We start from the raw sequence: 12916 nt of genomic DNA, 5'->3' as shown, positions 1-12916 counted from the left end.
CCAAGCTTTTTCCATAAAAGTATTTAAGCATGTGCCTAACTTAAAGCACATGAGAAATACCATTGACTGTAGTGGTCTTAATCACATCCCTTAATTCCCACATGTTCTTTAGCACACTACTGCATCTGGACTTCTTACAATAATCTAATGAGAATAAACCAAATACATGTTCAGGGTAATCCATATTTTTTGTATGAGAATTTACACGTGAGTTTAACAGACATATAGTAATTAGTTTAATAGACATGCAAGCACTAGGCGTTTAGCCTTACAAAATGAAAAGGCTAGAGAAGATTGATTCACTGTCATACTATCAAATATTTTCTGTGTATTATGAAACTACAGCCTCTTTTTACTGAAGAAGAAAGTATTTCTGGACATGTTAAAATCACCTGCATACTCTCAAAATCAGAAGCCTAAGCTGATATGCAATCACTGTGCTAAGGAAATTATAACATACTGATTTTTGCATTCATAGATAAGACCAACGTGGACATCCTTGGAAATGTCATGAGTAATTCCAAATTAAAATGCAATATTAAAATCAATTAAACATATAGCATTTATAAATTTGGCATGTTAAATGCTTGAACAAGTATCATATCTTACAAGCAAAATACATCTGCAGAGCTTGAAATATGCCTGTCAGATTCTGATGATGCACCATTTATAGGGAGAGGCAATACTTCTAATTAGACTGGCTCATTTGTTCCAAATATTATGTATACACGCATATATACAAGTATTTTCTTATGTGAATAAGCCTTTGTTGAAACTTCAGAGAAGGTCTACTTGTTGGGCCAGTTTTAAGGCCTTAAAAGAAGTTTTTGTACCTGAAAGTTTTTTCTAGTGATATTATCTGTTACAATAAAATAGAATTTGCCTCTGATATCCTTATAGTATCAGAGCTATAACATCATTATTAATACAGAATTCCATGCTCCAGGAATCTTGAGTCCTCTGTGTAGAAGACAGTATCTACTTTGAGGGAAGTTCATGTAGCTTATGGAAGTAACAATTTTCCCAGCTAGTTTCATCCCTAAAATTCCAGTACGGGGCGTCTTTTAACCAACATCACCTATTTGACAAGATGAATCCCCTGTAATATTCCAAATCCTACCTATACCAAGTCTGGTATAACAGAGGTAAGAACCACAACATTCTATGCTGTGATACAGAACAGTCTTTTAAAGAATGACATTGAAAACTCAGTAAAAGAGTTTAAACCACTTTTCATTCAATTGAAATGAGCTTCAGTCAAAGTTTTCAGCATGCAAACAGGCTGCCCACCCAGAGGGGAGAAGACTAAATACTGCAGGTGCAGGGTTTGTGGAACAGAGAAGTAGCTACAGCTGAAAACTGACCTGCAAGGGATCACACCTGACACCTTCATACGTTAAAACAAAACAAAAATGGGGAAACAACACTGTCCAAAAAGGTTGCCAGGGATTGACCAGTTGCAAGTGGGGCATAAATGCAAGTAACAGATATGATAGCCTGTACAATGTGATGAAAAACAAATACTTTACCCAGGGCACAATGGGGATGATTGTCCAAATGTCACAAAAATGAAAACCTGTCCATTCAGGTTTAGTCTCACATCTGCTAGCATCCTGTCCCACAGCATTGTAATCTATTGTTTAATTCTAAGTTAAAATAAAGTACTCTAAATATGCTTGCTGCCCTAAAAGGGCCAGGGGATGAAATTACACCGGTTTCTAATAAAGCCGTTTGAAACCCTAAACTAGCAAGTTAGTGGCCAAGTTATTTTACTTCTACTAATACAGATTGAAAAGCAAAGAATGGCTACAAGACGAAAAAATAGTGTAAAACTGCAGTTCTCAAAATCCTGTATGTGTTTATTATATCAAGGCACAATAGAAGACCACTAAGGTGCAAAACATTTATCATTTTATTTACCATCTCCAAGACCAGTCTTAAAAAAATTTTGTCTTCTGACTGCTAGATTCTTCATAAATACAAGATCTACCCCACTTCAAAATTCAACAGAAAAATCTTTAACATGCATCTTCTGAAAAAAGTGTTTCTAGTTGGAATTTAGTATAAATCAGCACATTTATTTTGAAGGGTAGCAATAATAGTAACATAAAATCTAACATATTTTATCTTTTTTTTTTTTTTCTAATTTAGTGTATATAAAGTCTATGGAAACTACAGTTACTAAAATTACATTTTTACCCAGCCACATCTGTTCACGTAAAACCAATTTACATGGCTTTAAGTATTCTTTTGCTTGACCAGCAGTAGCCTGCACATGGTGACAGACATCACACTAGAACATAAAAAAAAGGACCATTTGGTTATTTTCTTCTGTCTGTGAGATACGTGTCTTACTGTTTTCTTGTTTTTTTTTTTTCAGAATACTATCAAATGAACCTTTTTATCAATGAACAAAAAATCTCCTTCCTATGCATAGATGTACAAGCATATTCTGCATCTGAATTGGACAGAAAAAGAGAGTTGTGAGCTCTTCAGGACACACACCCCCCCCAAGAAGTACAGTACCATGATATATCCCAGACCAGCCTGTTCCACACTAGCTGCAGGAACCCACTGGATCTCAGCTGCACCTGATGGATCCCAGCATTCCTCTGTGTCTCGTAGTAACTTGCATCATTTTCCTGCTGATCTTCAAAATACAGCTATTTACCTATGTGATTGATGTGTAAAGACAGGAAAACCAAAGTAAAACAAACTCTGCTCTAATTCTGACTCTTTTTATCACTGTATGATCTAGATTAATCCCCACCTCTGCCACATGGGACTGGAAGCGAGAAGCAAAGGAAAGGGAGCACAACAGATTTCTCAGTATGGAGGCTGTACAGTACAATAAACAGGCAAGGACACCAGCTTCTGGTGCATAAGTATTTAAAAATGTAGCCGGGCAAGGAATTTGCTAGAAGAAAAAAATTGGAAAAATAAATGAATTATTGACATAATGCAATAAATGGTAAATACATTACATCTAATAAATCCTGCAGCTCAGAAAACACAGCAATTGCTCATTTCAGTCAAATGTAATTCTTTAGAGGCTTGGAGAACAGCCTCTAAACAGGGCACACTTAGATTTCTGAAGCAGCATGTGGTCACTGCTCTGAGACAAAAGTGGAAGAGTTTATTTCTTATATGGCAACAGGGATGCTGTGGAATTGTTCACAGCTGTGATCATATGAGTTTCACCTGACTCTGATATAGTTCAAAAAGACAAATCATAGAACCAATCATTTCTTCTGAGTGTATTTTAAGAGGAGACAGGGTAAACAACAAAAACTTGAGTTAGAACAATTATAGCGATCTCAGGTTTATGGAGAATGTCAGAATAAATGCTACACTACAGACCATCAGACTTCAGGAGGAAGACCTACTTGCCAAAATTAGCCCCATTTCTTTTCCTTAAAATAAAACTTCAAAATTAACCCTGTTCACTGTCCCAAGTAACTGTGCCTGGACTCCTTTACCACGGATTAAAGCCTCTTAAAAGACCCAGGGAAATTAATTCAATGAAGGAATCTCTCTACTCAAAAATCTCAACTGTCCATCAAACATACCATTCAACAGCAAGCACCTTCTAACCCCTCTCAGTTGCAGAAACAGGCAGTCTTTCAAGTAACCAAGGACTAGAATATTCGGGGCAAGGTGCCAGCACAAGTCTGACCACAGGTCTCGCATTCATGGTTATTCACACAGTCTAATACGCTCACAGCAGCAGCTAGATCCTTAGGCTCCTTGAATTTCCATGATCTAAATCTTATGCACCCAGCTCCCAGCCAAGAATCTTGAAGGCAGAATGAAGTACCTAGGCTCTTTGAACATGTCAAGACCCAGAAATCCTGCATGATGAGCAGAAACTGCCTAGAGTTAACCAGCATATAACACATTACCCGGTACAGAACACCAGGGCAGTATGAAGGGCTGTAGGATATAAACTTGATGTTTTTCTAGAGGTTAAACCACCAAAGCTTTGGCTAGAGAATGCCACCTTCTACCTGGGATCTCTAGCCTACAGTCCTGCCCTGCAGCTTTTAAAGAACTAAACAAGGAACACTATTTTCTTTTGATTTTTTTAATTATTTTTTTTTTTTAATTTGCTGCTGAAGTGAAGAAATAAAGGTTCAGTATCTGCTTTAGGCAGATGGGCCTCACACCACAATTCCTTTTCCCAGAACAGTGCTCAAAACCTTAGTGAGATCTTAGTCTGGGTGCCCACCTGTACAAAAGGAGTGACGAAACAGGACTCTTCCCACTCATTACATTGAAGTTCTGCCACGATTCAGCAAAGATTTAGAATAATCTCTTGTCTTGAATCACAGTTTTCTGTGACACCAATAATAGTGTAAGGACAGCAAATCCTACCTCAATATGCAACATGGCACAGATACCACTTCGGACTGTTTATTATATTATATATAATAAATATATATATATACATATATATTTATACATATATTAGTATAAAGCTATACAGTAACTATGAAGAATACTACAAAAATTAGACTACGATGAAGTAGCAAAATGGCTACTAAGGTATGCATTTATCAGGCATCCAGTGGTGCAAAAACATCTTAACTACTATGAAAACACATTTTTGCACTAGGCTAAACTGGCTCGTCTACTTCCTATTAATAACCTACCATGTACGCTGCCCAGAGTAATTATTTCACAGACTATGAGAGAACTCCTGCTTAATCTTTTATGACCTTTATAAAACTTTATTAAATTATGAAGCCATGTAGCTTTTACACTGTTAAGACTTTCCAATTCTGTGCCATTTTAAATGAGCAATAAAACTCTAGTCCAAGATAAAGTCTCAGATAGGAGCTATCCAGTCAGGAGCAAAGTACTCCTTATTAAAGATTACTGACATTTTAAAAATACACACAACTCAGTTCCTTGCACTTGTGTTACCTATAAAAGTCTCTGCTATTAAAAAAAGACATTAAACCTAGTTTAATACATGGATAACCTTTTTCAGCATGTCAGAAATAGAAATATGAAATCCCTTTGTTGATCTTCAGTACACTGAGCACAAGCTGAGACTCCTGGGGATCATGGTACTTGCAAAACCTACCAGTACTGTGACCACTAGAAATTAAGATGTTAAAACCAAAGCAAATAGGATGGCAAGCCCAGCCAACTATAAATTTGATCAGAGCATGCTGCCTCCTTAGAACTGCAGCCTGGTGGTAAAGAAGTCTGGAGACTGTACCCTTAAAGAAAAGTAAAAATTAGAAAGGAAAAAGGAGATGAAATATTCACCCATTTTTCGCAGCTATTTCATCAATGACAAGAGGAATGACCCTCTGACATGGGACAGGGAGATACAGTGCCAACTCTCACAATCCCTTTGAGACTGCAGGAGAGTCCTGAGACAATTCATGTATGTCATCTGCCACAGCCTGACCATTTGAAACTTCTTGTTTGTGTTTTGATAACTCTTACTTTGGCAAAACTGACAGACCATTATGGATACACATTTTGATACAATTATTTGAACAAGGTATATGACTGTGCAAGTTTTCTTCCAGTACTATTTTTCCAGTGTACCTTAATCACATGCATCAACCCTCCAACAATTCTATTTCTGCAAAATCCTATACAACTATGAGCTTTTACCTTGCAAGAGGTAAAAAAGATTAAACCCACTCATTTTGTGTATGAGCTAAGAAAATGTTTCAATCTAGAAGCTCAGAAGGTTTCCCCAGATCTCACCATAATTCTCAAATCCGAAGTAAAATCCCTTTGAACACAACTTGAACAGAATTCAGTTTATTCCATTCGATTTAGCAGCATTTGTACTTACTGACTGTTCACTTAGATCCTGAGAGTCTTCCATGGAGGTTATTCACCTGTTTTTTTCCCCAACAAGCAGAAATTATCTTCCCTTCAATTTATAGCTCAGTAGTCTAAATTAAAAAAGAAGAGAAAAAATTAATGTGTTAGTCTGTGGGCCTCACTTCTAAGGCAAATCTGCAATAAACACAGTAACTGAGGCAGTGGTTTTACTATAATCTACAGCAAAGGTCCCATTGGCTTCTATGAAGCCTAATTTCATATAAAATGTTTCAACACCTCCCGTATTATTCTGGGAAGGTATCTAAAATATACCAGTAGACGCAGGAATACTTAGAATCATAGAATCATAGAATAGTTAGGGTTGGAAAGGATCTTAAGATCATCAAGTTCCAACCCCCCTGCCATGGGCAGGGACACCTCACACTAAACCATGTCACCCAAGGCCTCGTCCAACCTGATCTTCTTCAACTCCTGCAAGGAAAAATAGTTATAAAAATAAAACTATGAAAAAGCTAAAATGTTTAACGCAGGCAGTTGTTTAAGTAGACACCAAAGATAACCCTTGGGAGAACATATTAGAAAGACAATTATAAAAGGTCGAACAAAACTGCTTAATACACATTTAATGATAACCTCTTAGTCATTAAACGTCTAGCAGAAAAAGCTTATTATGCAATTATCAGCATGAAGTCCCCTCTCTAAAGTCCATTAAATTCCTTTAGGATTAAATAAAATGCACAAAGTGGTTTATAACAAGCAGCTCCCTACAAAGTGCTAAATGACAGACATTACCCTAACTACCTGCTATGTCTATGCCTTCTCTCATAGGATGAATCACTCTCATCAAATATTGAGATCTTCAGTGGAAAAATTCTAAGAGCTCTGTATACAAATGATTACAGTGACCTTAACTATATATAGAGCCACACAATTATATTACAATTGCCATTCTCAGAAAAGATCCACTCTGGATTTACACATATTTGCATCATTTAGAACAAAGCATGTGCCAGGCATACTTCACATATGTAATAATCATAATATTATTAATCAAAGCTTGTGTTACATTTAAAAGATAACAAAATATATAACAGTATCTAAACACATAAATTAAGGAACCCAAACAACCATGAGGTGTTTATCAATATTGCCATGGATCTGTTTATCAACAAGAAGCCCAAGAAACCATTACCTGTCAGTATATCCAACAACATGGACATATTACGGATCTTTGTTTTCAGTTCTGACCTGCAAACACTTTCACTTTACGCTACCTCCACCCTGCATAAATGTTACCATTACTTATCTGAGGTTCAACAATGTGTAATTCTGCTGGCACTCACAGAACATTTGAAAAGAACCATAGCTACAACCTATTGCACCCTATGTTGCCCTGTGTCTATCTCCTTAGTTTGAAGTGCCTTTAGCTGACATGCCTCTGTTTGCTCAAGAAAATATAAATCCCCATTTTCCCTTGTGTTTTGCATCATGTGTTTCCTATAACATACACACATGCACGTTCGCAGCTCCAGCCTTTCTTTCCAGTCTCACCTGGATTTTTCCTGCCACCAGATTACACCCTCCTGTTTTCCTTTCCTCTTCTCTAAGTTGCAAAAGTATTTTCATTCCCATTGTGCTAATTTTTGCCATGATGTTACATAAGGAAAATACTAGGTGTAAGCAAATCATGTTGCACATATTTCACCTTACCAGAAAGCTGAAAATAATTCCTGTTTTTCAAAACAGCTTTAGTGTCCTCTCAGTTCCAAGACACTGACATCTTCACCCATGATGCATTTACCAAAACAGTAACCACCTCCCACGGCTTTTCAGTCAGCGTGGGGTCCACGCCCTTGTATTTGTAAAAATCTCCTGCAGTCTTCATCCAATGGAGAGAAAAGGGAAATTGAAAGGCTTATCTAAAACACCCACTATAGGTAAATTTCAGAGAGGAGCCTACCAAGAACAATGGGTATTGTGATAAAACACAGCTCTACATGGCATTTCCTGAGGCAGCCCCTGCCAAAGGAGGCAATTCCAAATATAAAGGCAATTTTTTACAAATATTCCTAAAATATTCCATGAATAACTTAAACACAAAATCTGCTCTAATTTAATTATGAGTTTGAAGTATGTGCATGTTATTGCATTAGTAAGACTGCCTGCAGAAAGAAACAGTCAAGCACTTGGTAGTAAAATACAAAATTCGGAATGAATTGTTTGACTAGTTTTTAAGTTTACTGACTGGAAGTCAGTACCTGGTTTGTATTCAAACATTAAATGCCCTAATTCTGACTGTCAGTGACAGAAAGTGACAGATCCCTCACTTTCTGTGTAAAACTCAACTACTACTTCACTATGGAGCCACAACAGACGGAACCATATTCACATTTCTTTCCATATTTATCAGGATCTTAACTAAAGCATACTGAAATCAACAGATGGATGTCACCTTTTTCATTAAAAAAATAAAATGTATCAATATTTGAAATACATCCTGACCATGCAGGTCCAACAGGAGTTTTATAAAGAACTGCATATGATTCATGCACAGTATTGCGGTCCAAAATTCAGGTGTATGCATCCACTGGAATGCATCATTAGATATACCATTTGTATTAGTCCCCTTTTGAAAAAGACTGACCTTCACAAATTTTTAAACTTACTTAACTGAATTTTAGGACAAAGACAAGGTCTGCAGAAGTACCCAGTGTGTTAAAGACATCTTTTGCATGAACATGCTAAATTAGAAGTTTCTAGGGTATGGTTGTTCAACTTCACACTACCTCAAAATTCTAATACTCTTAATGGAAATTTAACTTTTTAAAATAAAATTCAGAATTAATATTTTATCAGTATTCTACCTATCAACAGCTAAATCCTGCTACATTTTGAGCCCAGTAAAAGCTTCTGATTATAATCAACTGCTAACACAACAATTTTTATAATGGCAGTTATGCCAATTGCACTTAGACCAAATCCTTTAGGGTTTAGTTTTACAAATTTGTAAAAGAGGAGAAAAAGTATTAGAGAAGTCAGTGATTTAAATAAGACCAACATTACTCCCTAATAAAGATATAAAATTAAAGGATAATTGTAACCTCGTGCTGTTTTATGAGGCATTAATCCGGTTACCAATTCAACTTTGTAGTTTATCCCATCAAGAGAACCAGATTAAAAACAGAGGGAGGGAGGGCACTCTTATCCCCATTATATTGCAAGTGTTTCTAACTGGGTTTAAATATTTTTAAAACTGTTGTTAAAAGTCTTAAACTCACAGACAAGCCCGAATGAAGAAAAGTACCTGTTTCTGCTCTTGATCCAGTCCTTGCAGATGTGGCTTTAAAACTGATGAAGTGTTTTATGTTCCCAGATAAAAATTTTACCTTTCTAAGAAATGTCTTAATTAGGAGAATTCCTGACTTTCCTCATCAACAAATGCATTTAAATCTGATTTTTTATTTATTTATTTTTATCTGGGGGAATAAAACACTTCATCAAATTTAAACTGCAACTTCCAGGGCTCAACCATGAGGAGAAACATGTGTTTCCTCCCAGAGATACACCTATAAGAAAAAAAAAAAAAAAAAAAAAAAGAAACTACTTGATGATTCCTGCATACTGCTTTGTAAACAAAAATGCAGGACAGCAAGGATGTGACCTTCTTCCTCTTCTCAGTGATTTCTCCAGAAAATTAGGATTAGGACAGACTGAGGCAGTTCCGCTTTCTATGGGATGCCTAGTAAGATCCTGTGCTGCAACTTTCACAAGCTCAGGACAGAATGTGAAGCTTGGGGATCCACATGTGAAAAACAGCCCTAAAGCACTGTTTCCCAAAGGGTATTTCAGAGGCTGCTTCAGGCCCCCCAGTCAGCCAGATGAAGAGATGGAGTTCCAGGAAGAATCCATCATCCAGAAGAGGAGTTCGGCCATCAGATTAAAATTTTCCTCCCTTTCACTCTAACCCAAAATCTTAGGAAGAAACTCCTCTCTTGATCCACAAGGAATTGGTCTTCTTAGGTGAAATATGGGGGGGGGGGGATCCTCTGTTTCTACCACAATTTTTTTCATGTTAATCCCCTTGAGCACACAGTCAGTTTCTTTTTATTCTGTTTCATCTGAAGAACATCTGTTTCTACTGAGGTTATATCAGAGTCATTCTCTGGCATACACTACAAGAGGCAGAAAATCCCTCCCAAATCTTCCACCCTAAATTTACAATATTGCTTTTAACAATTTGAAATGTGTCAGTAAGTAGCTTAGAGAACAAACTGAAAGAATGCTGCTGTGGTTAACATAATTAACTCATAGCCACAAAGAAGATTTCATTTCTATCACAGCCATAGGTTGAGAGTCAAAATGTAAAGTGAGAAGTTGTCACATACAGAGCAAATTCCCATTTTCTAGTGCTCTACTTCAGAAACGTGTGATAGTAGTAGTACTTAGTGCTTATAACTGCAACTGAATGAATGCAGGAGGTGTAGCAGTAAAGTGACAACAAATGGGGACCAATTCCAGGGTCTAAACTCACCCAGCCTCAGGCAAGCTTCTGTCTGGGTTTGCATCGGTTCCTAAAGAACCATGCATCTGAGGAGAGTGAAGCACATGTGAGGCACTGTGAAAGGTTATGCAAAGCTGGTAATGAGAATATTAATTGCTAATGAATCAGTGCATATGAACAGCAATCTCAGTAACTGATACAATTTTATGCTAGCTGCTTCTCACGAAATTAATTTCTTTGAAAGAACAGGAGAGGGTACAGGCAGTAAGAAACAGGCACCACCTAACAATCATTTCTTACTTAGGAAAACATTCTTCTAGTTGTCTGCACATGTATCATGTGCAGTCTCATGTGAAAAAGATAAAACATAACCTAAATTAAAAGGAAACCAAACTCTGATTTATTAGAATTTCAGTTTAGCCTGTATCTACAGTCCAAAATCATATTTCGGGCAGCAGAAACATACTGCTTTCTCAGGCCGTAATAGTATCACTTTCGAAAAAGAAGAAAGATCCATGCCCCAGATGGGGAATAAGACTGATATGCTTTATAGCCTACCTTTCTTCAAAACTCAAGTGAAACTATTAGTAGGCAAGTCAATAAGAAATATATTCTAATTTAACACTTCTAAAATAAGCAGAATTGTAATCATAGGGCTTTCTAGAAACTGGAGATCACTGTCATGCTTTGACAGAAAAAGATGTCAGCTTTCTTATGTTGTGAGGCAAAATGAAAACTCAGTTCTCAACCTAACCTCAGAAAATCTAGTACTTGATATATTTCTGACTAATTTTAGAAATAATTTATATTTGTATGTATAGTTATATTAACTAATCTTTAGCTTCATTGTCTTTTGTGTTTTCTCTTATACAAGCACTGTATCTTCTTGAAGGGAGCGCCAACCCTAATAAAAAAATTCTTCACTAGTGGAAAAAACAGTAAGATTATTATATCTACCTAACTTGAAGGGACAACAAATTACAACTTTTAAACACCATATACATAGCAACCACTTAAAAAAGCAAGCAACACCATTCTGAGAGTATGACCTTGTCAGGGACATGTACTGTTTTCCTCATAAAAACTGGTAGGTGGAGAGACATATACAGGATTTCTACCTTTTTTCAGCTCTCAAATTTTTCTTTTCACATTCCTTTTAACCATAAGGATTCCTGCAGGAAATAGAAGTGGCTTGGGAATCTCTCATGCATGTTTAGGCTTAGCTGAGGTGTCTGCCTACTGGTATCAAGACAAGTGAAATGCTCCTCTTGGAAAACTCAGTACTGGATGGTAATGATACGCGGATTTCCCGGTATCAGTAGAAATAAATCTTGCTCCACCGATAAGAGAATTAAAAGGAATATGGAATGCCTGTCTTTCCCTTCCTCCTCTTCCAATACTTTCTTTTAATCTCAGGCCCACATCTTCAGTTGGTTAGACATGGATGGCCCTCTTCAGATCAGCTGGGTCTCAACCCAATTTTAGCTTGTTGAGGATGAGCATTTTACCCTTATTAGAGGAGTTTTAGAGCTTTCTGGAACCTTCTGTAGCACATCCAGGTCCCACTTCTCCACCTATTGGAATGACCTCCAGGTTGCCGAGCTCCATCCTCCCTTACCGGAAGGAGCCGCTGACCTGCTGTCAAGGATGGGAGGGGCGGGGGCGCAGGCCGCCCCCCTCCCTACACAGCTCCTTTCAGCTCCAAGCACATCCAGCGGCCCCTGGTGGAAGGAAACCACGTTCGCTGAGGTTTGTGCTGTGCAGAGCACCTGCCTACATCAATTTGCCTTTGCAGACCGTTTGCTTAGACAAGATACATTATTCCTTATTTTGAATTAGCAGAATTACGCTAGGAGTTCACACAACTCACGCAACTTCTGTAAGCTTCTGAGCAAAGAGATTTCCTGCTGACTGCAACCCAGCACACTCCTGCTACTCATTTACAGGGAAGGAATACAGGGGGAATTTCCACAATACACTGGAAAGCAAACAGATCTAGCTGCTTCCTCTATAAACAAGAGCCCTCACTCTCGCAGCAAATACATGAGTGATAGCGCACTGGCTAGATGGAACGGGCTGCACTGAGCACCCTTCAGAACCCGGTCAGCATTCGCAGCACAGCATCCAGCATGCATGTGCACAAGAATATGCATATGTGTAAACTGGATGAACACTGCATGTTCCAGTGTATATAGAAACAACACATCTGAAATGAGTAAGTTTCAAGGTGCAATGTCAGACACAAAACAAGTGTTCCATTATTATCATACAATAAAACAAGTAGGAAAACAGAAATACTTCTTGGAAAATAGTCAACAACTGCAAGCACTGTGTCTCATTTACTGTAGGTAAAATAATACTTCAGTGTAGCACTCATCTTGGAAAAATGAGTACCAATTTTACAGGTACCAAAATATGGTTAAAATCAACTCCCCTACTCTTCTTAGCACTCCCATCTAATACCTGTGCAACAAATAAGGATTAGTTTTAAGAATTTCAGAGTACAGAATTGTAAACTCAACAATTCCTTCCTTCTCCTAACATTGCATAATATGCCATGAAATTACCGAGATTGAAACCAGAGCTGTGAATTTACTGATG

The 12916-nt window shown here is 37.4% G+C and overlaps 1 protein-coding gene across 16 annotated transcripts in view; it reads right to left on the bottom strand.

The window, feature by feature from the left end:
- The window catches only part of EYA4 (EYA transcriptional coactivator and phosphatase 4), a 150747-nt gene that overhangs the window by 126530 nt on the left and 11301 nt on the right, over positions 1 to 12916 (bottom strand). For all 16 annotated transcript variants that reach the window (XR_009968676.1, XR_009968677.1, XM_062639580.1 and 13 more), the window contains exon 2: positions 5822 to 5924. Coding sequence is in view for 14 of the 16 variants with exons in the window: in XM_062639580.1 (XP_062495564.1) it covers positions 5822 to 5854 (33 nt within the window). In the remaining 2 variants the exon portion in view is untranslated. The remainder of the gene's footprint in view (positions 1 to 5821; positions 5925 to 12916) is intronic.

Source organism: Pezoporus occidentalis, unplaced genomic scaffold (assembly GCF_034315485.1).
Source record: "Pezoporus occidentalis ecotype Australia unplaced genomic scaffold, CSIRO_AGI_Poc_V1 ctg61, whole genome shotgun sequence".
In the NCBI taxonomy this organism is placed as follows: Eukaryota; Metazoa; Chordata; class Aves; order Psittaciformes; family Psittacidae; genus Pezoporus; species Pezoporus occidentalis.
This window is presented reverse-complemented; position numbering and strand designations above follow the sequence as displayed.